At 38.7% G+C, this 26,164-nt stretch overlaps 1 protein-coding gene across 2 annotated transcripts in view; it reads right to left on the bottom strand.

The window, feature by feature from the left end:
* Window positions 1–1,522: 1,522 nt before the first annotated feature.
* LOC105837115 (TSC22 domain family protein 1) overlaps window positions 1,523–26,164 on the bottom strand; it is a 262,982-nt gene continuing 238,340 nt past the window's right edge. For both annotated transcript variants that reach the window (XM_036283485.1, XM_012681618.2), the window contains 5 exons: window positions 16,278–16,380; window positions 15,333–15,355; window positions 7,824–7,982; window positions 6,482–6,830; window positions 1,523–6,014 (listed from right to left, as the gene is read on the bottom strand). In XM_036283485.1, the coding sequence (XP_036139378.1) occupies window positions 5,582–6,014; window positions 6,482–6,830; window positions 7,824–7,982; window positions 15,333–15,355; window positions 16,278–16,380 (1,067 nt within the window). In that variant the 3' untranslated portion in view covers window positions 1,523–5,581. The remainder of the gene's footprint in view (window positions 6,015–6,481; window positions 6,831–7,823; window positions 7,983–15,332; window positions 15,356–16,277; window positions 16,381–26,164) is intronic.

Genomic DNA, 26,164 nt, shown 5'->3' with positions numbered 1-26,164 from the left:
TATATACAATACGTGTGAACTTAATGAAATTTACAGGCTCTGTAGAAATATTTAACATAAGATATATGCACTCATTACGTCAATGCGTGAGAAATCGTTTTGTTTGCTGACTGAATAATTAAAATGATGAACGATTTCCCTCGCGCGCGCATTCATACCTGAAGTCTCGCAATTATAACATAAGACGCACAGTGACTCGCTCGATATGTTGACATTGACTGTGTTCAAAGTACAACTAGATTGTGCATAATTAGGCTGTGCTGCGACATAAGGCACTCGTTATACGCGCACACGCGTGGAATGAATTGCTAGCGGTAACTAATAATTAGCACGGATCAATGAATCGCGGCCAAGATCGGCAAATATTGCAGTGCTTTACCGCGATCTTTAAAATACCTCGCCGCAAGGAACAGTTATAAAACTAAAGCGGTTAGGTCACAGATTGACACTTGCGTTAAATCTACAATCTCTATGATGAAATTGTCATGTTGCGCTATTTTTCTGAGTTCAAAGTTCGCAAGAATTCTTTTTTCATCCACCTTTATGAGGTTTCATAAGAAATTAAGTAAAACTTTTCGATGGATTCGATAGACTTTTTTTATTTTTAATGATATAAAATTAAAATGATTTGTGAAAATATATATTACATTTATAAATTTATTATTAATGTAAACAAAATTTTAATTTTAATCAATAATTAATCTATTAATCTTAATGTAAACAATTCTTTAAGCATCGATTTTAATAAATTGTATGCTAATTTTATGAGAGAAGATGGAATGTGTTTAGTTCCTTGAATTCTTAAGATCTTTGCAATTGTTTCGTAATGAAAATCGACGTCCCCAATGGTGCGTAAGATAATCAAAAGGCGATAACCGAAGTTGCGATACGCGAAGAACGACAGAGACATTGTAATGCGTGAATTCTTGCCTGCGTGCGCATATGTGTGCGGACTCGGTTTCGAAGGGCAAGGAGGGACCTACGAAGGGGAGGGAAAGGCGCGGGAATCGCCAACACATATCTCGATATCTCACAGTTCGATCTCTCGAGTCGGCCGCTCGTATATTTACATGTATAATTTATATATCCCGTGGTTCGAACGAACATGCGGCGCGTCCGGCCAGGGCGGGCCAGGGCCGTCCTTATGATCGTTCTGGGACGTCCGTCGAATCGCGCGCGAGCCATCCTAGCACGGGAAGGCATTGCAGAAAGCACAAGCCCGGCACGAGAGAAATTTCGTCGCGGAAATCCAGTCGCGCGAATTCTCACGATCGATCGCTTTGAGAATCCCTTCGGAAATTCTGCGTGTGTGCTTTTCGGACGACTCCTCTCGCAAATTAAACGCGACAAGAAGCGGAGTTAAGCCGGTTATGCGGGACGGATGCGATCGTTACTTTGTACTTTCATTTCTCGCACTAAGATGCAGTGAAACCTGATCCTTATTCGCGAACATTTCTCGATGTAGATTTGATGATACACTTGCAAAACGCTTGAAGTGATGACGAAGTACAATTATTAAATATTTTTTTTTCTCACTTCCATACTGTTTTCATTAGATTACTATTTTATCCATTATCACTAATGATAATTAAATAAAAGTTTAGCTTTTTCATGTTCGTTGTCTAACAAAAAAAATAGCAATTGTTTCACTTTAATATCTTGTACAAAATGTCAAGTTAATAGATTGCATTAAAGGGTTAATTTAAATTTTAATGCGATTGTGATAATCCATGTAATCAGAAGTAACCGGGACCGAAATAAAAATATTCGATTTACAGACATTTTAGGTAGTTTTGTTTTCACGCGGTTTAAAGTGACGTCCAGATCGCAAATGGCGCAAATATAAGGGAGATTTGTGATATTTTCGCATTACGCGAGGTAGATTAACACGCGCGGTGGTCCGTGGCTTTCGCATCTGTCTTATTGCAACGAAGGGCAACGTCGTTAAGAGATGTTCTGCGATAAGCGACGCGACTGAGCTAATCTACCTGAACGCGGATTACGAGAAATGCAAGTTGCAGCCTTTTGGATTGCGATTCCAAATTATCTGTGAACACGCGAACCTGCTAGGAGCTTCGACGCGCGACTCGGATGCAGAAGGCGCGCGAAGAGAAACGAGACGGGCTTTAATTAAACGAATTCCATAATACGCTCTCGTTCGCGTAACACAGCCGTGATAAGGGCTACCCGTCCGGCTGCGACGATGTGGCGCGGTCGTGAGTTTTTCTTCTTTTTTTGCGGTATAATGCAACACCGACAGTCTCTCCCTGCCACCATTGTGGCCGCGAGGGCACAATTAATTATAGCGTATCCACAGAAGGAGCGTATTGTTGCGTCTGTGTGGTTTGAACGCACACGTTGCGCCTCTTAACTCCCGACTATGCATCTCGATGCTCTCATGTGTTTCGATCGTTTCAAAAATAGCCAGTAGTTGTAAAAAGTCGAGGGTAATGCCCGATACGTTTCTTCAACATTAGAAGTATCAACATGATTCACTCGCTGAAAGGACAAAGCGAATGAATTATTGTGAAAATAAGGAAAGTGATGAAAGGCCAAATTTTTTATCAAGATAAAAAATGTTATTGACGAAAATTTAGAAAATTTTAGAATCCTATCTTTTGCACAAGAAATAAGATATTGATGTAAAAAAAAAAATGGAAGCAATCTTTCGGTACTTTTAGTGTTGATTCCTTAGAAATAACGAGTTATAGATATTTATGGAGTACGCAGAACTTTCTCTTCGGGAAATCTCGAAACATATTCAAAATGTGTCGATCACGCTAGGAATTACAAGAAAAACGACGCCTTTGGACTAAAAGTAAATTCCATGTCATGCCAACTTGGATACTTCCTGACTGCGAGGTATATTCCTCTTTATGAAGATCGCAACACAACTTCCAACAACATAATGGGCGTTCCTTCATTCGCATTTTCCTCAAAGCGCGCGGTAACTAGAAACTTGGAGGAGATCAAGTGGTGTTCTGAAGCTATTTCATACACGTATGGCGAGGCGCGTTTAGATGAGCGCGACGGGTATTCCCGTGTGCTTCGAAGTGAGTATTCGATCGGACGCAGGGTACGTGTGCGTGTACGTAAGTGTGTGCGTGAGCACAGGTGAGTTAAAGGTGAACGACGTGAAACATACGCGGGAGAATCCAGAGGCGAAGCGAGAGAACGCGTCTTCTTGGGCTTCTTCGTGTCCCGCGACGAGGGGAACAATCAGCTTCGCCTGAGAAGGTAATTAAGAGAGGAACACGACGGCGACGATTAAACGATTCCCCGCCGAATCGAGCGAGACGAATTAATTCCGCCGTCGATCGGGAATCGAGGATAAACGATTGAAAGTAATACGCCGCCAAGATCGAAGCCCATTTAATGCTCGGACTCGGGTAATCCCTCGCGTGACATGCGAACGCGATTCGACGCGACTCCTCGAACGAAGTTCGTGTACGATTATATCCAGAAATGCTAGCAGAAATATTTCCCACAACTCGTTGCCGTATTACACGACAAGGCCACGAAGACAATTTTATTGTGAGCGTTAAACTTCGTTTGCTGTAATGCGTCTCTTCCGTCTCTTCCCGCTGAAAGAGAAGCAATTTTGTTATCCTGAATACTGCGGCACAAAATTCGACGAGTCAGACAACGAAGTCAACGAAGTCGTTTAACAGACTTAACGAGCAGTCCCTTTTTAGCCGTTAACAATACCACCTGCGATTGGTCGTCGTATTGTGCGCTGTCCGGTCTAAATAATATAATAAAATGCTCCGTCAGAGAGATATTTCGTGCGAATATCGCATACGTACTTCGTTTGAGCATCATGATCCGACTTTGCGGCACGGAATTCTGCAATTTCCCATAATCGAGACACGCACGTGAAAACGAGACCTCATTTGCGCGCGGCAAACATGGAAGGATGCTGGTTGGCGGCGGCGGCGGTGGACGCTTAGAGAACGCGGACGGATGTAGCCGAGGGCGCTGACTGGCAGCTCCGAACGTCAAATTACGGGGCACCTGCTCTTCAAAACGACTTCATTTCATTCGCGTATCGTGTAGGCATTTCGAATCCGTCGTGCAGATTTCTCCTCTCTGCGTGACACACGTCCACAGTTGTACTTGGGAAAATATCTGGTTAGATTCTAAATTAACCCTCTAATGCGTTAGAATCTCGTAAGAGAAGATCCTACCTCGTGTAGCAGTTGAGATTGGGATGAGATATACATAAGCGCGCAAGACAATCTTCATTTCTTTACTGCATTCAAACGAAAACTCTTTTAGTCGATTGAAAGTCGATTTTTTTTCGTCGATTGAAAGCGGAAACGTCGAGATTGTTTATCGCAATTTTCCAATTTCTTGCTTCCACTTTCAATTTATTACACAATTCACATCGCGCTTTTATTTCTCACGAAGAACTATCAAATTTAATGCGAGGTTACTTTTACCATACGCAATCTTATCCCATCAGACTACAGTAATTTGAGCCGAACGATGCTTTATGCGCTGCCGTCGATCACTCGCATAATATAGGTCTGAAATTTCGCTTCTCCCCTCCTTTCTGATTGACATAAATGGTGGTAGAAATAATGGGGGTCCATTTTTTTCGCCTAGTACTGGTTGACTTTCGCGGGAAAGTCTGGGCGGCATCAATTTATATCTCGGCGTGTTATTACTGATTGGAAACCGCAACGCGCGATTCTTCGTGCGTGGTATCATTATGTTTTTGCTTTGCGTTTACCGAGTGGAAATCGAGCGTCACGCTTGAACCGTTATTGCAGTTACTCAAAATATATCCGCATACCCGCGACGCATCTTAGGCTAACGTGAAACATGATTTTATCAATATTCTAACGAGCGCAATCGCGTGCTCAGTCGCGACGGCCTAGCAGTTTGAATATTTTTGTTTCGGGATCGGCTGGTTTTGTCTTCGCGAGAATAGCGCTTAATCGCGTGTATTAATTCCGCCGGCGCGATTTTCTCTGGTCACTTACCTGTCAACCGGTTTTATCTTCCGCTTGTCTTTTGCCGTTAAAAAAAAAAGTATCAAGACATTGAATACCTAGTATTTTATTAGCGCGTAAAAGCAAAGGGGGAACGCGCCGCGATGCCGATCGATTCGCGCCGCTTGATCCGTCGATTCGCGTGTCTCGAAAGTCGATTGTCTTAACAGGACCACAAAGTGTGGCGACAAAGGCGCAAGTGGAGCGTTGCCGAGCAAGAAATCGATTTTATTCGGAACCGGTCTCCGATACATCCGCCGGTTAAACAACGCTCTTGCCGAACGTGATCTCTTCAATTCCTCTTGTACGGGGGAAACTTTTAAAACTGAGCACCGTGAAACACTGTGCTCGAAGAAACTTTCGAGTCACGACGGCGATGACGAAAAATTTCACAGTCTTTCGTGTCTCCTCCGATCTCACCTCCTCCGTTTTATTCCTACTTTTTACTCCAAGGACAACTTCCTATCGTCCTCGCGTGTGAAATGAGTTAAATTATATAAATACTATTGCGAAGGGACTTCGCACTTCGAACAATTGCCTATTACAAACTTCTCTCTCGTCACCCGTTCCGAAAAGATCATCTCTTAAATATAATCCGAAGGCACTGTGCTCTCGTTGATCGCCGCCAGTCTGTACTGCGGTGTGTCCAGGTTCTGTGGACTCAGATGCAGACTTGTCGTGGTCGGCGTCGTCGTTGTCGTTATCGTCGTCGCGGACGGCGCCGTCGCTACTGGCATCTGCTGATTCGCCGAGTTCGAACTGAGATCGCTGTAGTAAGCGCTGCTGGGAGCGCTGCTCAACGTCGGCCCGTCCGGTTCGGCGTCGCTTCCGGTGTACGCTGTGTTCTGATACGAGGGATGATGCTCGCTGTTCCTGCTACCAAGCCTAAGCTCCTGATGATGATGATGGTGATGGTTGTGATGATGGTGATGCCGATGATGATGATGCTGATGTTGACCCGGTGGTATCGGCGTCGACGGTCCATTCTCGTACATCTCGTAATCCGGCTCTTGTATCCTGGAAGCAACCGATAACGAGGCTCTCGATAATCATTGGACGACTATTCGATCGGAATGTATCATTAACATACGCAGGGCGTATCGGTAACTGCCGATTACGCAGCGACGCGTGTCGGATGCGCGCGTTGTTATAACGGGCAATTAGGGCTCACTTTAGAAGGCGTCGCCTGAACAAAGCCATGTATTGAGCTCGTTACCGATCTAGGAAGTCGAGAAACGATAGACCAATTGCGTATGATTACCGACTTCCGTAATAATCGATTTCGCGATCTTTATGATTAATCGAATCACGAAGAGGATCGGTGAGCAGTGAAATATTCGAATATTTTTCCAGCAACAATTTTGCGAATATAACAATCGTTAAATTCTTAATCTTTAGAATATTGAAATGCATTATAATGTCTCTTACCTTTTTACATTCTTCTTGTACTTACATCTTCCATAAAACTTAAAGCCTTGACTCACCTTTTACTGTGTCGAGTACGAAGTGTATCCGTTTGCAGCGATCCGTCGCTATCTCCGTAATGACGATGTAATCTGGCAGCGTCCAGTTCGTGATATTCGTCGTCCTGGCCGCCGGAAGTCGTACCATACGTGGAGCTTCCTCTCATTTGTAACTGTAGATCGCTCGCGTAGCTCGCGGCCTGCGAGTCCAGTTCCGCGTACAGAGCCTCATCGGTTTGCATGTGGGTGTAGTGATTCTCGACCGGGAGATTCATCGCCCGTCGGTGCTGAGGAAGGGAGAGCGGCGTCGTGACGACTCCCGGGGTGCCGCCGCCTCGCCGAGATCCCAGCCACGACCAAACGTTGTGCCCTAAAGTTCGATTTCATCCACAACTTGAGACCCATGCTGATTAGTATATTTCCTTAACGTATCCTGACGGCATACTAATGTTAAAAGCTGGATTGTGCCGGAAATTTCAACATTACATCAATTACTTACGTATTGTTTACGTTTACACGTTTACACGGATTTTATCATGTAAACAATACAAGTAAATTAAGTTACAAAATTATTAATATATTTCTGACTTTAGTATTTATAAAATAAAAATATATATCTAATATTAAAAATAAAAAATGGAAGAATATCTATAATCACTATTTTTATGATGCATTGAATATTGTTTACATAGATGATACGTAACACACAGTACATAGTTTATATTGTGTGCACGTAATATAATATAGATTATTTCTTTCTTTACATATAAACGCCCAACTGTTTTCAAAAGAACAATCAATGCAGTTTTAAACATTCAGTGAGCCTGACATAAGCCTGTTTTGTCTCAAAACAAAGATGAGTAAACAATTTTTTGTGTGTAACTTGTTTTGCTTTTCATTAACAAATTTGTTCAAACACGAATTCAGTTTTTCTTTAAAAGGTAGTTTTTGCCATTTATAGATAAATGCAACTATCAGATACATTTGACTCGTAAGCAAACATTTTTGTCCCTTTTCTACTTCCTTCATGTTCTTTTCTTTCAATATTTTGTTTGGCAATATCTTATCGCAAGATACGCTTGTTTCATAACACCGTGAAATATCTTACAACGCTATCGACTAGTTGAAAACAAGCCGTTGAGAGCGAGCCGTGAGATCCGGTTCTATAAGCTCGACTTTCTTTGGCGAACGAAATGAGACGTACGGTGAGAGACGGTGCTACCGCGTTCGCGATCGTAATGCACGTAACGTGACGGGAACATGCGAGTAACGAGCGGCCATTTCTCAACGATCCCTCTCGACGGCGCGCACGCATATATGTATGAGAAGCGTCGAACAGCAGGCGTCTCGTAATAACACTCACCGGGACTAGGCGCTACGTCGTGATAAGGCGGTAATTTGTCTAATTCGAGAGGCGGCCGATCGGGTATGACGGCCACCCCGCCGCCGGTACCACCCGCTCCCGCGGGCCCTCCGGCGTCCGGCACGTTTGGATCCTCCACGCCGACGCCGCAACAGCTCGCTGAAACAGAAAAGCGAGGGGATGCTTTCACACACGTTTTTCATTGCTTCCGGAAGAATTCGTTGGCGCGTCAACGCGAAAATCGGATATTTAGCTCGCCTAGGGTCTGGGGTTTTCTCGAAGTGACACGGGGTACCACGGCCCTTTAGTTCGGTTGGCGGGATCCGTTTGGATCCACGGGATGCATTTCTCGCGCCGAAACACGCCAAGTGCCAGGTGAGGTTGGTTGGTCTCGAATTCCGATACGTTTACGGCCCCACGTGCATGTATACACCCCGTGCGCAAATATAAATAACTACCCCCATATATAGAGCGGCGACCTGAATCGCCGCATTATGACATGCGTCCGCGTATAAAGAAAAAAAAAACCGACCGTCTTCTGTAAGGCCTCATTGTAAGCCTGTCATCGCGCCGTCACGAGCCTTCATAGAATCGCGCTGAGGGTTGAAGTACCAGAGGGTGGGGCGGGTGGTAAACCGGAATAGGAGAGGGAGAAAGAAGAGTGGTCGAGAGGCGGAGAATGGAATAGAAAAGATCTCAAAATTCGGGGATCAGAAGCGCCGCTACGAAGATAAAAAAAAATGAGATTATGAGACTTTCATGCCCTTCCCGTATTTCGTCGTGAAAACGATCTCATATCCTTCTTCATATACACTTCTTCTAATTCCTATTGTATCTCGAAGGGTTCTTGCTCGTTTTAAAAAGTCGATGTTATTCATTATTAGAAAACAGAAAAGCTGATTCTTGTGTAAATGTTCAGATGTTTAATGTAATTTGTAACATGTCTGTGCCTCTCGAAAGATGCGCAGGATGTTATTTTATACTTTCCTGACAAGATGCTCTGATTGCGAAAGCGATCGTAATAACGAGCTTCTTGACGAAACGGTTGATGGATGCGTTAGAAATCGTTGATTGCTCGATTCGAGCACGCTTTCGCTGCCTTACGTTTTTATGGAAGTGGTAATTGATAACTTTAACCTCGACGTGCTCATAATTCTTACGGTCTATTTGCCCTATAGCCATGTTACTTCTACAGATGATTACTTTCGCTCATAACATTTTTAAGAACTAGGTATTCTTAAGTTGGTTTTCACCGATTAATCAAATCTCGAAATTTCTCTCTATTCATTAACTGGCTAAGAAATTTTGATTGACCTTTGAAAAACAAAAATATCATGTTTAATTTCTAAAAATAAAATATTTTACTTTTATTTTCAATTAATTTACACAATTTTATAGTCAAATAATCAATTAACGAAATACTCAATTAATTAAAAAATGTGTGATTATAATCGATATTCTATTTCCATAATGCTTAGCTTCGTTAGCTCGAACTAGCATAAGCATATTTTGTATCCTTTTATTACTATCTCGATCTGACGCGATTAAAGTCATAATAATAACGAGGGAAAAATCCGTTATATCTCTGGAATTACATGTGACTACTCCGCTTAATGCTGCCATATTGCTCGATGTCATTGATTAATGCCGAAATGAAAAGTGTAATCGCGTTTATTTATTAACGGTATGCTGATATCGAGCACGTTTATGACTTGCGACTTAACATTCCGCTGCTAATCTGCTTATTGCGGAAGCGGATCAGGCACACGACGATTTATCCTCTCGTCGTTCGTTTTGCAACGGTACTGAACCAATCGCGATTTAATTAGTGTGACCAAATTTCGGCGCGATTGTAACGTGACATATTTTTTATCCCTCCAAATCAATTTCTAATAATTTTCTCTCTATTAATTTTATTTTACTCTGACACATAACAATGTTATCTTATTTTTCTAAATGCTTGAAATAAAAAAAATAGATCTCGTTTTTTTAAATAAAAATATATCTATAAAATAATGTTACGGTTCTCATGAAAAAACTAAGTATGAAGTCGCTATTACTCTTCGTATTATTGTCTACATAAATTTTATTAGCGATAATGTAACGTAAAAAGTTATAGAATAATGTTCTTGCTTAACCTGCGAAAACATTTTCGCGCGTATAAAGCATGTAGCGGCTTCGGATTAATGTTCATCTCAGCTGCGCGATTACAACATAGTTTCCACCTTCCGAACGAGTTCAGATAATCGAATCCGTTCGTTCTTCCAGACCGTCGCACCGTATCACCTGCGGCATATCAATTATCAGAATGGATAGATAGTTAGAATAATAATTGTACGACATATAAAAAGTGTGGCGTTGGAAAACATGTCGTGACAACGGGGGGGCAAATGTTACGCTCTTTCGTCACGATCAGATAGCTAAAGGCGTACGTAGAACTCATTTCCTGCCTGCCATTGCTGTTTTGTCACGTGTCATAAGATATCGCATACAAGAATTTAATACAATTTATTACGAATAAATTCGTTCGGTGCTTAAGCCATTATAGATATTTACAGTTTCCATTGTTTAAGTACAATAAATTTTACAAATTATTTCAGAGACGTTTTATTTATTACTACTTATAAATGTAGAGTATATGATATGATATTCCTTGGAATATTTGAGATTTTTAAAAACAATTTTTGAAATAAATTTTTGCTTCGAATAAGTTTTAATATAGACTAACACATTTTCATTATTTAAAAACTTTTTATTATTAAAAAAATATTCGTAATAAAATTAAGATATTAAAATTGAAATTCTGATAAAATAAAGTTTACTAAATATAATAATGAAATAAAAATATTATACATAAATATTATTATAAATCACTTGTAATGTAACGTAACATAAATTATTACTTGTTTTGTTTAATTAATTACACATGTATTATATATATTTTTGCATCAATATGTATAAAACTGAACGCATATAATATGAGCCTCTCAATATATATTTTGTAATACGTTGATCCAAAATATCGTTTCAGTCAACGCACGATAAGCCGATTAACGCATTCGATTCACCTTTTCTACTCGACTTGCCGATCGTCATTGTATTCGGAGGATCGCACGGCAATCTAACGTATGAACCTCCCCGTTCTTTTTTGCGCGAGTGTAGCCTCTTTCAGCCGTCCATTAACGCGTTGCTCGCCCGGTGGCACTTAAAGCAATCCTTACCCATGGAAGAATGTACTATTAACGAACTTTCACTAATTTATTTTTTGCGCGGTAGGATATTCAATTACCTCTGTAATCTTATGAAATGTCGGCATGATAAAGTTACATAAGCTCTGGTTGAGAACGTTTAGTCAGGCTCCTTATTGATTCAAATTGCGGATTTATTAGTTTTTGTAATACTAATTGTAAGGTTAGATCCGAAAGAGATACTGGCAACATTAAAACATTCCTAATGAGTAAAAAAAATTCTCATAAAGTAGACTAAAAAAAAAAGAAGCGATTAATAAATTTAAGATATTCAAATATTTTATTTCTATCTCTGTTTTTTTAAATGCCTAAAAATGTTTCAGTCTTAAACGGTATTTAAAACACTATAATGTTTAAAACTGTTAAAAATTTCAGATTATAAACATATTTAAAACGGAGATTGAAATAAAACAATTAAATATTTCTTTTTTTAGCGTAAGACCGATACGTGATCAAAGTACAAAATATTTTTTAATAATTCAAATATCAATTGATTTCTGCAATTTTGGTGTATGATTGTTACGATTACATGCGGTATATAGCGACGACGAACAGATAGCGACGCAAATATAAACAGCCGCCCGTGTCGACATATTTATTCCTGAAGATACAATCGCGCGACAAGTGCTAGAAAACGGAAAACGCGATAATGCTCTATGATTGACACTACTAACAATTATCATCCAACGCAATTATCGTTCACGCGCGTAAACTCATTAAACATTAACAACTTGTAAGTGTATTGAGACTTACATCTATTTATCGGCACAGCCCACTCAATTTATTCGCTTGTATTGTAACAAAATTGACGTGGATAGGAACTATAAATTTACATCAACTTTATTACGATAATTATTTCTTTGAAGAAATGTGAGGAAAAATTGCCTACCAGTTTTTCCTTGCAATCATGAATAATCGTGACAAATACTAGGAAATAGGAAACACAATCATTTTCTATGATTGACATTACTAATAATTATCAACTAATGTAATTTTCTTTTTAATTTTCATAATTAACACATATATCAAGATTTTCAACTTATAAGTTTTTATTTATAGATACAGATCACACAATTTATTGACTTATGTTGGAATAAAAGTGAAAAATTAGTATTATAAATTGCTGCGTATTAGATTTTATTGCGGCAATTTTTATGAAAACGAATGGAAAAATAGTTGCTTTAGAATTTTTATTCACTGATCATTAATTGCGGATTAAAAGAATGCAGCAATAACTTGCCGACTCGAGTGATTTAAATAACCGTGATTGATCGTTTAATAATAATTTCTCGCGTGTTTCGCGAATTACGCGTTGCGTACAGTTAAACCCGAGAGTGTCGTATAAAGTGCATGCGATGGTAATTAATCATGTTTCACGAGTGTGCACAACAAAGGAATCCGAGGAAGAGCAAACCTGCCAGGATATTAGACGTCAATAAGGTCATTATGGGATAAATAATTTATTACTTGTTAATTTAGTTATTACTTCAACTCAAAATTGAAATATCTTTTTATAAATAAGATATATTTGTGTGTATATGTATCTATTAATATATATATACATGTATTTTATTTAAATCAATATTTTTGCGAGATTTTCTTGCCATAAGAGAGTAAATTATTTATATGATTGTCGGAATCAACGATAAAGTCTCTTTAATACTAGAATTCCATTTTGTCATTGAGAAATTTCTCTTTTACATATTACGCGATTAACCGATCCTGTTGTTTCAAGAAGAGGCAATAAATCATCGCGTCTTAACGTGTAATTGTATCTTGGTTGTTCGTGCCTCTCTTAGCGGTTATCCGTTCTAAAACCAGAGTAGAGTGCTTGCCCCTGGGGCGAGAACGACGAAATTATGCGTTCTTGCGGGTTACAAATACAAATTGCTTCGCGCAGACCACCTTAGACGATTATTTTGACTAAAAAAGAAAAAACTGGAAACGATGATAACATTATCATTGCCAAAAGATCTTATTTTGGTTTACCTGGGTTGATTATAAAATAAAGTTTTTTTAATATCTTTTCTTGCTTATATTTTTCAGATTTTTGCGCTTTTACAATACGAAAAAAAAAACACAATATCAGAGATAGTAAAAATTATTAATAATTTCTAGAAAGTTTGTTTTCTTTTTTAGATATATATTAAAGTTTGATAAATATATTTTTACAAAATGTGTTACACATTTTACGTAATTAAAAAATGCCTTTTTAATTAATATTTGAATCGAGCCACTTTTAGATTTAGACTTTGATTTAGGATTCAGGCACAAATAACGTCGAGAAGACGGTGAGGTTCAACGGAACGAGTGTCGGATAATTAATTCGGGTGACCCCTACATCTCAGGCAGTAGCACAATTCCCGCCTGTCTTTCCGCTCGCTCATCGTCTTTTTACGTTCGCCGCCGTTCGCTCGTCGATCGTATCGTGCCGCAGCTGATTTTAAATCAGAAAGTTAATTAGACGCATTTCGCTGTCTTTTATGTCGCCCGACCGCAGTCGTCCGTCGCGTCGCGTCGCGTCGCATTGCCCGATTATACCCTTTAAGCAGCACACGATAGAGAGAGCGTGCAGCACACGGACGCGCAATTTATACCGCCGTGAGCGGTTTGCATTATGCGAACTAATTAAACTCCAATCGATGCTGGCGCTCGATGCCACGATGGTGTTGCTCTCTTTCCCCTTCGCGTCGACGTGCCCGTCGTCGCACGTTGTCAGCCCACCGCCGTGCACGCGAGCGCTCGTGTCGGTATAGAATCTCTGCGATGGGGTTCGCTCCTTTCGTTCGAGTCCTTTCACCGTCTGAAACCGTGACGGTCGTCGTACGTGGTTGCGACGGCGATGGCGACGGCGACATCGTGAGTCTACCTCCGCGGACACGAGGTAGAAAGGTATCCCCTGATAAGAGACACGATACCTGAAGAGCGTGTCTCACGTTCTCGAACCGTCACGTTTATCGATTCGATTGATTGTCGCCCTACTTTTTTTTTCGGATTCGCACCGAGTCGAGACGACGCCCATTCTAGAGATCGCACGATGATCGATACGAGCAAACAGTTTATTCCGCAACATTTTACGTTACGATGCTATTGATGACACTTCCGTCCGTTTAATTAATGCCGTAATGTAAAGTTAATTAATACGATATGGCAAATAATATGTTCCATCACAGATTCTGAATGTTTATATAATTTTCTACAGGATCTACACCTCTCTATGCTTTAGAAATGTTTAAAAATTATGAAATCGAATTATAAAATCTGCATTCGATTATTTCGAAAGGCTATTTCACTTTTCAACTCTTTTAAAAGAGTAGTCCCTCGAAATGATCGAACATATATTCAAATTTTATACATATATAAATAGATTTTATTTATATATAGACAGCCTGTATATCACATCTGCATCTTTTTCAAGTTGGTTCTTTATGACTAAAGATTGTGATCTTTATTTGATGTATGCCTCCTGGTGATTATTTTGGTAATAATATTCTAAGTGATTTTACTATTGTTTTCCAAGAGACTATGATTCATAATTATAATCAAATTAAAAATCTGATATGTTTCGGGTGGATTGGAATCTAGAATCTTTGCGGAGATACGCACAACTCTTACATTACGATCACCATTTAAATATACATATATTATATATACATATATTTTTTTTTATTACATTGATGTCATTTTCTTGATGACAATGTTTTCCTTGTCCATATGTTTCGCCGTATTTTTCTACGACTTGAAGTTTACAACAATGTAAATGACAAAGCGAGGAGCGTTCTTGAAGGTATCTTTTGTGAGGTCTCCCATAAAGCATATCCGAGACGGTATTATTGTGAATGTCGTATATTAACTTATGATGAAGAAATGAGCGAATAGAAGGGCACCGCGAGCAGGTAACTCAGTAGGGGAACTCGGATAATTGGGAATCATTTCGAATTCTGACCTGTCAGCACCGCCGCGAACCCGCCGCGCCTAATATGGTATGTTAATTCGACATAATTGGGGGGCTAGTCTCGGTAGTAAACTCCCTTTATTCAGACCTCCCTTTATTCTGATCAATCTGATCGTAACCCCACGTACCCAGTTTCTTTATAATTTTTGCAGACTGATTCACGTTTGCATGACAATTCGTCTCTATAATACAACTCTATAAATATATTACGTTCGTTTAAAATATATGAGCGGAAGAGTATAATCATAAACATAACATTTCATAATGGAGTTAGGAATATGCGTATTTTGACGGAACTTCGCTTACCTCTGCCACCGGCACTTTTTATCCTGTAACAGATAAAAAAAAATATCGATGAATCCTGAGAAATATTGTCAGTAATTTTATAAAGATAATATTGTAACTGTGACAATAATATTAATTATTAATATTATTGTATAAACAAGTGATTATTTTTAAATAATGACAAATAGGAATATTTCTCTCGCTGGACATAAGACAGCAATGATTACTTGTATATACATCGGATAATTAACTTATTAAAAACGAGTGCTCTAAATTATTCCATATAATCACTTTTTCTGTAAGTCATAAGTGAAGAAACATGCAAGTTGGCAATCAAGTTTAATAAATCATCTTCTGTAAGAAGGACGTAGAGAAGGATGAGGAGGAGATTGCGATCACGAAAACCTTCGTTTCCTGGCTACCCAGGAATTCTAATCGAGATCTGACCGCAGTCATGATTCTTTCTAGGTAATAATGCTCGTGTACCATTCCTTTCCATCCTTCCCGCCCTTTCGACGGCCCCGTTAGTCTGTCACTTGCTGGATTCGTACCGAATCGATCTAGTTAGCGATCGCTTTAGCCTCGTTCTTAGTGTCGATCGACTCGTTCGATTACGTATCGCCGGTAGGCGGTAATTTAAGAGAGTCGACCGTGTGCGGCTGTTAGATGAAACCGCGATCGCGGTTCGCGAATCTGTCGACGCGATGATCCGTATCCGTGGTGCTTCACTGTTCTTCGCGAGAAGCCTTCGAGGGAAGCGTCTCCGCGAAGATTGCACCGGGTAGCGTGCGATAGGATTTCAATTTAAACGACCATTAACTCTGATTGCTTTTATTTCAGTAAATTTAACAAGAAAGAAATAGTTAATTCCGTGTTCCGCGAGGGCAATTTTCGATCACCTTCCTTTCCTACCTTGTATTAACGAAACAATATGTCTTTTTTTTTTTAAATAAAAATGATACTAACCTTCGACAGTGAAGAAGAGTCATCATTACTACCGCCCCGATACCGGCTGATACTAAAGACACTATCACAAGAGTCAACACCCATCCAAGTTCTCCAGGAGCTTCTGTAAAAAAAAAAAAAAAAATAGAAGTTACAGGTTTAATATCGCAAAATTTCATATAACTGTATTGATCTTAGCGTTAAAAATTAACATTTATTATAAAAAGGCACGCAGTTTCTTCAACATTTGGGTAGAGATATACACAAGGATGTACGCAATCCTTACAGCAAGAAATATGAGAAAATATAAAAAGCGAGGGCCAGTCGGAACTTGTAGATTTCTATATTTCAACGGTAATAAGTGTGAAATATAAGTACATAAATCTCTCTGTTGTCGCCAAGAAATCTGACATTTAAAGAATGCGTCGGCTTTTCGCCGTTTTTAGTCCCGGCGCATTATCGTAATTTCTTCAGACGAGTCCGGGCCCTTCGCCGAGCACATATATACATATATACGGACAACACGGGCGTCATATAAATCGACTCTCGAGATCTTCGCGCGCGGTATGCGCGGGCGCCCGGTAATTGGCTCACAGCCTCATCCGGCGCGTCCCGTTTCCGCGCAGCGGGACACCCGCAGGTTTATTAGGCGTCCTTCGCTATTATTCCTGCCGCACGCCTACCGAAAGCACTCCCGCGTCCCTTACCTATCCCACTTATCCCGCGCTCGAAATCGTTTCATCTCGGACGCGCACCGGCAGCGATCTCGCGCACTTAACGAGGCCTGAGATTATCGTCCGTGCGAACGTAATTAAGAGAATCGCACCGCGCGGCTTTATTGCGAGGAAACGGCGGCCGCGAGAGCGAGCATTATGACGGGGAGGTAGATTCTTCTCGGTGCGGATCGGCCTATTAGTCAGGGGGGGGGGGGTAGGGGAGGGGGAATCATTTCTTTGGACGCGATCGGCGGCGGCACGGCGGCCGAGCGATTCGCGGTCGGCCGCCAATGATTTCCCGCAGTCCGGCAGCCTCCGCCTAAAGTGTACTTACACACTTGCCAAACGATTCCCCGACCAGTTTCTCGGTTGTTTGCATAGCCGTTCTTCGCTGAAACGCGAGCTTCGAGTGAGATAACTGCTCGCCACCGAGCGGTTACCTTCCCTCGCTCCACGCTCATTAGTCGGGTCTTATGGTTCGTCGCGTTATCGTGAAATATCTTAAACTCGTACAGAATGTTTCTGATCGGTCCTTACTCAAGGTCTTAATCGCGACGATTCCCTCCGGCCGACGTGACTTTAAACATTGAAATGGAGATTAGCGACGAGCGCTCGGGGAATTACAAACGGGAGAACGGGATAATTAGGTCCCGCTTGATCGCAGGATTATCCGGCGAAGGGGACGCCGTAATGCGGCGCTTCGACGACTTCGCTCGCATCTTCGCTCGTTCGCAGCGGCATTAATCGCGTTGCAGTTTTCGAATTCCGCGAGCACCGAGCTTCTATCTTGCGTCCGTCCTAAGTACGCTCGTTCGGAGAGGTAGATTCATTACGTTCTTGTCACGCGGCTTTTTCCATGCCGTCGGTCTACCTACGCGTACGCGAGTTTATATGTACTTGAAGTTGTCGACACTGCAATCGCTCAGGGCCCGGCGATCTCGGAAAAGGGGCTTCCAAGGGAGAAGGAGCCGCCCGTGATCGAGAGCTGGTACTCGACTCTGCATACGAATGCGCGGTTAATGCTGCTCCTTCACGATTGTAAGGTAGCTCAGGTAGCGATAGAGGGGTGTAGGACTGGCCGGCGACTTTTTGAAGCTAATAATTTTGGAATAACGTCCGTAATTATGCATGATTAAGCGAAAAAATATTTTTAGGGAAGAGATCTTTTTTCTTATGTGCATAATTTATAATCCTGAACAAGAGATAAGCATTACTGTACTTTGTACGCTAAAAGTTATTTCACTATTTAAGCTACGATTAACTTAAGAAAAGATTAAACTATCTTTCTTATTCTATGTATAATCATTTTAAAAAACATAGAAAAATATTTCCAATAAAATTATTTCAGCTCATTATTAATTAATATCCAAAGTTCTTCTATTCTACATAATTCACGTGGAAAAAAATTCTAGGTAAACTTGTGAGATGCATTTAGTAGTGATATTGTTTGAAATATTTAACAATCTATAAACAAATATAATAATAACAAAATGTTTGATAATAATTGTAAACATTTTGTTATAATTACATTATTTTGTTGTAATTACCTTACGTTTAGTTAACGCTATTTCATTAAGATTTTGGGTTACTTTAACTCAAGTCCTTTGAAAAAGGCTGGATTATTAACCAAGCCTTTTTTTTCAATGCGTAAAACTAATAGATATTTTGAAATAAAATTATGTCGTTTTTGTATTAATAGATGGAGGGGTATCGAGAATTGGTGGGATTAGAATACATAAGGAGCGGGAGGGGAGGCGCGTTTAACACGTCAACATGTATCTTCAAATTAAAGACAACAAGTTACGTTGCGGTTACAGAGCCAAAGGGAAAGGGAAAGAGAGAAAGAGAAAGAGAGAGTAAAGGTAAAGCCCGTCTATCAGCGTCACGTTCCTGACGTGAACATAACAGCGTGCACGCTGCGGCTGATAACGCTTACAAGAGAGTTATCAATCATCTTGCCGAGATTGACCACCTAGACCAATGCGTGTTAATGTCGGCCAGCGTGCGCGAGTTCCCCGTTGCAGTTATCTTGGTAAATTGTTTTGATCTATGAACAGACCGAGCTAGTTAGGTAGTCTCTTCAACCTGTATGTCGGCATTAATAACCCTTTGTGATCTTTCTCATTAGTGACTAAACTTTTAACGATGTAGACATTATGTTTAACTGTACATATTACATTTTTCTTTTTTGATTTAGGTCTCTTTTGATTAGGTCAAAGTGCAACTGTTTAACAAAATATCCTCCGTAATGCATTAGATTTTATTTAAAAAATGGCTACTTTTTTAAATAATCGCTAAAAACGGTTATTCGAACCTAGAACATCAAAAAGTCGATATAACTCTAATTTCATTAAAATTAACAACGTTTCTTTTATTCATGCGTATGATTATATTATTATTATTGATTATTTTATTTCCAGCGATTTCCGTTAATTAAATAGCTATATTGGTATAATCGCTTTTTTTCAATGTCATAATCATTTAAAACAAAATTTATTTTCTCTCCTTTGAAGAAAGATCAACCGCCACTGTTTTTGATTAAGCGATCGGGCCATTTGTTGACCGTCTGCTTCAACTCACGCTGTATATCTATGATTGCGGGTTGATGTACGACAATGGCTTAGTGTACGTTCTTCATCTCTTTGGCGTTTCAAAAATTGATTGTTAGACATAAATGAAAATAAGAATAAAGCAACAGACTCTTCACATGGAGTCGTCGAACTTCTCGTATAGACGATGCTATACGTTCTATACTTTGTGAAATTTAAATCACACGTGTGAAATTTAAATTACCAAAAATAAAGCAAAATAATATAAATGCAACAAACACATTACTAATAAGAATTATTAAAGATTATTAGTTTCGAGTAATTTACGGAAACTTTTGCTAAGGTACGATATACGAATATAATTCAAACTGTGGAATCAAAGCGGAAATAAATTAATCTTTTTGCTATTTTGTTGAGTAATTTAGAGCATTGTGTTTTTGGACAACAAGAAATGTTATTGAGGAAATTTTAATATGTCATTATTGTAGTGATGCAAATAGGTTCATATAATTTTATCATCAATGTTTCGTATCCAGCTGCATTTTCGAACTTGGTTGTACATGTAGCTTGGCTATTTTTCGATAAAAACAACACAGTATTTGCAACAATGTGAACACCTTTTCACGAGAGTGTCTTGTTTGCTACAAAATCGCGGATATTTATTCAAACGAGTTAATAACAAAAACGGTTAAATGGGTCCGCATCACGTTACTTTTTGGATAACAATGTGCGCCAACGGTTCATACATGGGATCGACAAATTTTGTCGATCAATAAATTCAACATTATTCTGCCATTACCGTCCCTTCGACCGGTCCCCGCATACCGTTAAAGCTTCTCGTCGAGATTTCGTCGATAACCGCCTCCTCGCGGCTCATACTGAATATTTCTCTAGATTTCGACGATAGTCATACGCCTACATTCTTTATTGATCCCGGTGTTCACGTCGTTTATATATCGTATATATCTCGCGCGAGTTCTCTTTTTACTGGCTTCGCAGCCGTCTCGTTCCGTCGAGATCGTTCCGCGATCCATTTCGACAGGTGGCCCTGAGTCCGCCTCGTATTTCAGGATTCCGGACTCCAATTACGGGTCCCGCGAAGAACCGAGCACCCTCTCCCTCTCTCTTTTCCGCTGCCGGGAAGCTCTCGCGACCCAGTCTGGGATCTAATTTCCGATTTGTACGGATTCGTGGGGGGTCGATACGTGAAACGCAGCCGAATTGTAGCATGTAAGGGCGTAAGCATACGCGTCTCACCGTTTTTACACGTGTTCGCCGTACCCTCGGCAACGATCACGCTACAACGTTCGGTATCGTCGGTTTGACGTAAATTGTGGCGCGATTTGATTTTACACGGAGTATATCGGAGTATATTCTGCAAAATTGCAGTAAGATTCGCATCGCTATTATTGAAAGCCGATGGGGCAATTATGTGAATATTTATTTGTATTCATTCGATTATCGCCGCTTACTAAGTGTGATTTATTCTGCTTATCTTGTGGACATTCTGGTTTGCACGTTGGTTTGTTTAGCGCTCGACGTTACGGCATTCCGCGCGATTTTTTAAGTTACATTTTATTGAGAGAAGATTCGTGGATAACGCAGAATATACAACCCAGAACGATTTCCAGTTTGGACTCTGGCAAAGGAGGTCGTGTGTTCCATCAAGTAAGATGGCACTTTATGTGGTCATTATGCAAATTAGCAATTACTTGCTCATAGGTGTACGCATGAAAATTACCAGCGGCGTGCCTCGTTTAAGAAGCTCTCGATCGATAAACCGAGCATATTCAATGATGCATCACTGCAGTAGGTATTTTGCTCTAATTATGTTTGATGTTCTTGAGTTGTTTTGTAAAAGTTACAATCGATGAACATATCAATGTAATACAGTACAAAATTTACTTAGAAAAACATTTTAATAATAAAAATTAAGAAGTATTTAACAATATATTTAAAATATTTACCAAATTAGCATTAATTACATTAATTAACTGGATGTATGTCTTTGAAGAACACATTACGTACATAAAGCTTTTTTTTTTCAAACCGTTTCTTTTTCGATTATTATTTAATGACCGTCTACTTGTTGATACAAAGCATTGCTATTTGTCTAATATAAAGGTATATTAATTATATGAAAAATTAGATTGCCATTTATTGATATATCTATTTAGTGTTGAATGCGCGAATAGAATTCAAGATTCTTAACTTACCGAATGTTTATGCATAATTCAAGATGTAATTCATTTTGATCATTATTCTTATTCGGGAGATAAGTGATGGTTTCTGTCGACGGTTTCTGCCACGAATTCTGTCTTTGATACAGCACCGCTGCAATCTGCATTATTTACGGCGTACAGGCGTGCGAACTCGGAATAAAAGTCGGTGGACAGACAACGAATATTTGACACGGCCAATTTGAATGCTAAGCGAGAATGCCCTTTCGCTTCCCCTCCGTTGTGAAATTATGCCGCGGCTCAATATACGTAATTACAGCAAGTTGTCATTATCTTTGCCCCAGGACTTCCTCTTCTCTTGCGCGCCTTGCGGCCCCTTACGCCCTACGACCGCGTCAAGGTAATTAGAGATTTACCTTAATTACCCTCTTTCCGCGATAAATGTGCGCTTCTTGACCGTCTTGAAAAATTGCGCCGACAACGTGTAATGCACCAATATTTGTTTCGAACGCTAGTACCATCTTCCGGTGATACTCCAACATTTTTGTAAATTGCTGCGTATACTTTTCAGTCTATTCTACAAATTTATGTGTAAAAATCTGTTATAATAACTTGTGTTCATTTTTTATACTTTTGGTTTCTTGTTTTATCGTTTATTGAAAAATTCAAGTACGTAAACAAAAAGTAATATTATCAATATTCACGCTCTTGATAATATTCAGTTAGGTGAAAAGAGAATATTTAAAATAATTAAGAAATAATTAAGAAACTACCTACTAGTTATTGAAGTAATAGTGGGATTTGGATAAATCAAATTCGATTGCTCGGCTAATATTGTATAGTATGTTATTATCCGAATGAATTAAGGAGAGACCGTATTATCAGAAATAAAATGTAATTTCTCATGATATTAGTTCTAGTTGATTAAAGTACTAGATACACACTTTCTTTTTTAAACTTATTGTTATCTCAGACAAAATTGCTGATTTATTAAATAACTTTTTTGATATGCCGATCGAGGTCATCGTCTGCGCGCAAAAATCCCATTACTGTCCGTTCTTTGACACGTAATACATGCACCGTTCGTGCCGCCTGACGCATTGTTACGAGTCACATACGTTTTTTGCGTCACAAAAACAGGCTCAGCGATTGTCATTGCGGAATTGGCGAAATAATTAAGCGCTCGCTTAATTCGACTGCATGACGTCGAGCATTGCGACAAACCGCGCCCACGATTCGTCGGATTTCGGCCGGTTTAGCTAATTACCGAAGGCGGACTTTATGTAACGTAAACGTCGAAAGAAATACGGGGCTGTTCATTAATCATCATTAAAGAATGATTCGGCGCTGCAAAAAGGATTGCGCGAGATTTCTCGCCTTGCAAGACGGACACACGTGCGAAAGCGACGTCGTGATGGGTTCGCTGTATGCCTTCTCCCTTTATCTTTCTTATACACGCAGATGAAGCTTGCCAAAAGCTGCCTGCGATCCCATATTCACGATTCGTTGAACTTTCTCTCTCTTTTTTATTTGGAAAAAAAAAACTATTGTCATTCATTACGGCACTTTAATCTCCACTAGCCGCAGTTAATCCGAGAAAAGCATCGCTAAGCTGTTAATGACCATTATTAAATCTCATCTTCTCCATTAACAAAAGACCGAACAAATTCAAATCAATTTTTCTTTTTATATGAGAAATCTGAAATGGCGTGCAGACAGATAAAGATGAATTTCAGTAACACTGTTCATTCTATTATATTCATATATTCAGCAAAGTTGTTTGAACAGCTCTTCCTGTCATGTAAAAATGACCATAAATGATGAGATGGAATGGCTAATCCATTCGTTGACATCGAACATAAACGATAATAAAATGTTATTTAGGTGTGTAAGAGGCTAAACAAGATTTCTAGATGAGTCACACATATTAATACAGAGAAATATTGTATTATGATTGCAAAATTAAAAAAATGTGATTTTTTTGTTCATGCTTTTATAAAATCTTTAATGGATATAGCGAAACATTAATTTAAATAATAAGGCAAAATAATTTTAATTATTTAAATTAATTTTCCAAAATTTATTATAATGCATTATGTTTTTATGTTTTCTATATTTAGTAGATATAATTTTGTCATTAGTAATGATTATTTTTTACTATTCAGTCCGATAATTTAGTTTGCTATTTGATAATTTCGTTTCCTTTTTTTAATAACGCGCGATTTGTGGAGAAGAAATTCCTAGTGGTTGCGACTTTGTTTGTCGAAGAGATGTGAATGAAATAATTTTAGTTAGCAACATAGTCATCACGTGTTTGTCATCTTTCGCAGAGGCGAAAATGGAAACACAAAATGGTCTCGACGGGTTGAATAAGACATTAGCGAGTCGGTGGTTTACCACGAAACGGACGGAGTGGCTCAATGTCTCGCTTCCCGGTATCCACGATGCGGTACCACCGATAAATATGTCATTAACAACAATAATTTATCCGCCGCGCCAAGAACCGGCGGGCGCACCAGGGGTCTTCCTTGCTAGAATGGCATCATGCCTGCATATACAGGCTGCTTCACAATCCCTATACTCTCTCACAAGTACAAGTCATATACAAGTTTCTTGATTAATTTAACGAAGTTGATTTAGTGAAAATTTAATCAAGTATATTTTTTCGCAACTCTTTAAAATTTAGAATATTTTTATATCAATGATTTTTAATTATGATTTTGTTTAAATAGAAATGAAATAAAATTGGAAAAAATGTACTTTAAGTAACTTATGCAAACTATCTTAAATATTTTTTAATTATATTAAAATTCAAAATTTATATCTAAATATTCCTGCACATACAAGAAGAGAACAATTGATGCTTAAAGAACTTAAAACTTGAGAGACCGTATATGCCGTGATAATTGAGCTGTCTTCTTCTTTCTACCGTTGTCACCACCGCAATTTTAATCGGCTACGCTTTAAATTTCATCGACGAGTGCTTAATTTCATATATGCGGGCATTATCTTCCGACTTTGACTTATTTCAGAATACTTTCTGTCAATTTCTGATTTTGATACCTTTACATACATTATGTGTTATTTCTTGGTTCTTCAAACTGTTTTTATTTTTAATTGCATTCTTTGTATCTGTCTGGTTTAAAAAATGGCTGCTATTAAATGGCTGTAGAGAAAAGTCGCACAAGATGGTATCCATGAAATTTATGTCAGTGAAGAAATAATATTATTTAGTTACCGCTGAAGATTTATTCCAAATTTGGCAAAATTTAGGTTCGTGCAAAATAAATTATTGCGCAAACGCGCTTTTTACAGCATTTATAAATTTTAAAAGTATAAAAAATAATGTTTAAAGCCAAATTCTATTTGTTTTAAATAATATGAAATTAATGAATTTAATTTAATTAAATAAACTTTAAAATAAGTAAATTTTTCAAAATTAACAAATAGAAGTAATAATATAAATTAAACTTTCATTACTTCAACACAATTAGATTATAGATTAATTAAATTAAAATATAGTTATTTCTGATATGTTTGAATTAGCATTAATTAATTAAAATCTGTATTTTAATTCCAGATTACTAGAAGAAAAGATATTATGGTCCTCCATTTACATTTTGTATAATAACTTTGTTAATCAATATTTTAAATTGAAAATTTAACACATATTTTTGTTCACTTCTCTATTTATTAATTCGTGATCCAGAATAACGTTGGATATTATTAATTGTTCAAAAGATTCTAAAAAATTTGAAATAATAGAAAAAACTTAGATAGAGTGTAAAATGTGATTGATAATATCTGTCCCGATTTTTCAGTACGCATTAGCGTAAATATCTTTCATTAGAACATTAATTAGAGCATCCGGCTGTGCACACGAAAACTCAGCACACACAGTGACAATAAATTTAGCATAATTATTCGATCGGATGCTTGTAAATAAAACTCGGGTGACTAAAGATTTTAAAAGTATCGTTTGTGGAAGGTTTTCTCGTCTACCTGATGGCTCAATATACCTGCGGCTTCGTAGGATTCATTATATATTCACATCTTTTTCTACATTCGCCCGCTACCGGCTAAAACAGACATTTAAAGCAAACCTGATAAGATACCACTCCATAAGTGTGCATAAATACAGCGAGCTTTCAGCTATTACATTGACCATTTAACAATCGTCATTATTTTCATTGCTATTTTTCACTGGTAGGCGTACGCGTTACACTGATAATAATAAACAAAGTAAAGTAATTTACGTAAGATAAAGATGGTATAATAAATTTCACAATTTTATTTTATCGAGCAACGTCGTGAAGTCCAGCATAGCAAGTGAAAAACTAGTAAAGGTTGATGCTTCATATACGATCAATTGAACCCAACCGCAAATCACTTTTATTTGATCTTTACGATTTTCCTATAGCGGCTGGGTCGAAGTACAAGAATGATGGAAGGGTTAAGAAAGC

Source organism: Monomorium pharaonis, chromosome 2 (genome assembly GCF_013373865.1).
Source record: "Monomorium pharaonis isolate MP-MQ-018 chromosome 2, ASM1337386v2, whole genome shotgun sequence".
Taxonomy (NCBI): domain Eukaryota; kingdom Metazoa; phylum Arthropoda; class Insecta; order Hymenoptera; family Formicidae; genus Monomorium; species Monomorium pharaonis.
This window is presented reverse-complemented; position numbering and strand designations above follow the sequence as displayed.